Source organism: Mastigoproctus giganteus, chromosome 3 (genome assembly GCF_048544385.1).
Source record: "Mastigoproctus giganteus isolate SK-2022 chromosome 3, ASM4854438v1, whole genome shotgun sequence".
Classification (NCBI taxonomy): domain Eukaryota; kingdom Metazoa; phylum Arthropoda; class Arachnida; order Uropygi; family Thelyphonidae; genus Mastigoproctus; species Mastigoproctus giganteus.
In genome coordinates this window covers 241,759,032-241,762,450 of record NC_143577.1, presented here as the reverse complement: position 1 = coordinate 241,762,450, position 3,419 = coordinate 241,759,032, and the positions used below count along the sequence as shown (strand labels likewise).

Below are 3,419 nucleotides of genomic sequence, written 5' to 3'. Positions count from 1 at the left end.
AACTTTTGCCAAACTAAGTTAATACATTTCATCATGAGGTCAAAATCATTAGAGAAATAAAATTATAGATACACTTTGAATAAAAGGCCAGAGGTTAAGTTTGCCATATTAGCTTAGAGTGGGCTCCTAACTGCTCAGCTATGCTTAATGACATGTTTCAGACTGAAAAATTCCAAAATATATGCTGGTTAACTAGTATTAAAATTTTATTGAAACTTCGAATTAAAAAATATTTTGAATTAATACTTTAATCTTAACTCACCTAATAATGTATTTTCTAAAAATAGTTCACTTTTAAGTAGGTAAGTAGAAATAATGAAACCACTTGATAAGCAAAAAATGATATATTGCTGATCAAACCATTGTATTAAGTGGCTTTTGCAGATCTGAAATCCTTCATGGATTTAATTATTAGTTTACTTTTAGGGGTGTCAGCAAGTAAGTTCCTGTGCATTCTCCTAACAGCCTGTGGTTCAGCTTAATGCTGACACCCCTATAAACAAACTAATAACTATTAAGCTGCAGACCCATATCATACCAATGATACCCAGGCAACAAATGCAGTCACCATTTTAATTTGCTGTACTCTATATTAAATGAAAATGCATATGTTGGTAATTAGACATTAGAATTAGTTGGAATTAGACATCACTTTTACACACTGATTTTTTTTTACCATTTTATTAATTTCGTATTTTTTTACCTTTTGGACGTGATTTTTTTGGTTCTTTCTGTCGTTTCTTATTTAAATATATATCAACATTATCATACCACTGTTTATACATTGGAGCCAAAGAGTTTTCTGTTCCAATGGATTGCCTAAAGAAATCATGATATGCATTTACGTTTTCAGTAAATTTCCATAAATCTGAACACAATGTTTCTGAAATAGACACAAAATTATTTTCTCCATCAACATCACAAATACAAAATATTTGAAGGCTAATGTTCTCAGAATTACCCAGCACCCAAAGTCTGTCTTCTCCATCAAAATCAGCATCCCTTGGAACAAAAGAAATGTTAAGTGTCTGCCTGTATACAAATGAAAACGATCCATTGGATGTTTTGAGTTCATATACTGAAGCACTGCACAATTTGTCAAAAAATGCAACCAACAGATTATGCGCTGTAGAACTCTTTAAAAAATTTATTGGATTAATATCTCTTTTACCACGTGTTTCCAATAACCTATTTGTTGAGCACTCATTTAAAGGAACACTAGAACTACTCGTTTCTGCACAATCCATATCTTCATCTAAAATTTTCTGATTTGGCACATTTAACTCATTCACATCGTTTACATAACTTATACTACCGATTTCTTTTCCATTAACAAACTCCCAGGCTTTCAAAGTTCCATCTCCTGATGCAGATATTAGGATCTCTGGGTTGGTGGGCGATATAACAACAGAGGAAACGAATTCCGTATGACCTAAGCAGTAACTTTCAATATTATATGTTTTTGGATAATTTGTCACTCTTATCTTTTCATCACGGTCACATGTAATAATATATTTATCATCAGATGTTATCACAAAGCTTAACAAAATGGAAAGATGTCCTAATAAAAGAACGCCACGTTCTGTTGGTCGATTAACCGAAAAAGAATAAACATCACCTCCCCTATCGCACACTATCACATTTTCTCCTGAATGAAGAAATGAAATCTTAACACATTTTCGAGTAACCTCTCTAATGCTAATTATATCCAAGTTGCTCTCTGAATTAAATTTCCACAGAAATAGTTGTTTGGAACTGTCAACAGCAGCAAACCACTGACCACAGAATGAGAAAGCCGCGCAAGTAACATGTCTCTCACCTGTTTTACTGTCTTGACTACTACTGCTAGTCTCGGAAGTGCTTGCAGGTAACTGTTTTGCTGGTGGAATACTAGAAGTAACATTTATTAATTTTAAGTTCGTTGTATTACCAGTATTAAGCGACAATATAAGTAATTCATACCCACTAACGAAAATAACATGATCACACACACCACGTTGAACCACCACAGCCGCCATAGTGAATATTATGCAATAATTAAACGTAGCGCCACCTGGTTGGAGTTTAAAATGATACAAATTGAGGAATTTTATACAAATTTATATCTTTTATTATTATTATTATTATTATTATTATTATTATTATTATTATTATTATTATTATTATTACTAGCCAATATAGCCCAAGGAAGCCTGAGGCTTATGCTGCACCAGCTAAAAAAAAAAATTCCAAGTTACCCTCAGAGAGAGAGAAGTACAAGGGAAGTACCAAGAAAGAGAAGAATGATGATGTCCAGCTCAGGACCCTGGGTGTGCCAAGCCCACACTCACCAGATGTGAGCCCCTGGGGTTAATTTGAATATCAGACGGCTCGATTTATCGGGGATTTACCCCAGTTTTCAATATTTTATCCCAGTGTCCAGAAAGCATCTATCGGGACGCATAAATTTTCTGGTTTAAACACAATTGTTTAACGGGCAGTTTTTATCAACTCCCCTTGGTAAGTCACTCAGCAAATCTTTTATTAATGTCTTGCGTTCTTGTAGTTTTTGCAGATTAACTAGTAAGTAAGTTATCGGGAGAAGGCAAAAAGATATTTTTGAAGCTCCCTGGTTGGGCTCCTCCCTTGATTTCAGTGCCCCAGGCATACAAGTCTACATCACAGTTACTCTTTCTCCAGTTGGTGCCATTAATTTATCAGCCGCTTGGACAGCTGCACCAAGAGCTCTATCAGAAATTGATAAGTCACACAACAGATATTTTATTAATGCCTTGCATTCTTGCAGATAAACTACAATAGTGTGCAAAACTTAAGGAGCAGTCAGGTTTTCACCTGAAGCTTCTCATAGGAGTGGCCTGGGTATGGGAAAGGCATACCAAAGAAACCTTGTGAAGTACAGAAATGATGAAGGAAATAACATCGACACAACAACGGAAATACAACGGTACAGAGGGACTTTATTCAAAAATGGCAACATAGCACTGACTGCCATGATACAGATGCATCACTGCCAAAGATGGAACAAAGGGAACAGGTAGTCCTCAGTAGGAGATATGGACACACAAATGTCGTGAAGGCTTTGCACCGCCTGTCCATACTTAGAACAATGTTGTCGATAAGTTCTTGCGGTAACATCGTCCATTCCTCTGTCGGCGCCTTCAGCTCGTGAACATTTTCTGATGGGTGTGGACCTACCGCTAGGAATCTCTCCAGAGCGTCCCATATGTGTCCGATGGGATTTAGATTGATGGAACGGGCAGGCCAATCCCCTTTGTGTCCTCACTTTCCAAAAGCATATCAACAGCTGCAGTGCGATGCGGTGTGGCGTTATCATCCATAAACACGAACTCAGGGCCAATGGCACCTCGGATCAGATGCACATAGGGAAGAATTACCTCAGTACAGTAGCCTGTACCAGT

The 3,419-nt window shown here is 36.6% G+C and overlaps 1 protein-coding gene across 1 annotated transcript; it reads right to left on the bottom strand.

The window, feature by feature from the left end:
* Nucleotides 1-683: 683 nt before the first annotated feature.
* Nucleotides 684-2,018, bottom strand: wuho (tRNA (guanine-N(7)-)-methyltransferase non-catalytic subunit wuho). The gene has a single exon (XM_090370369.1). It carries the CDS (start codon nt 2,016-2,018, stop codon nt 684-686), a length of 1,335 nt encoding a protein of 444 aa, XP_090226495.1.
* Nucleotides 2,019-3,419: the final 1,401 nt, after the last annotated feature.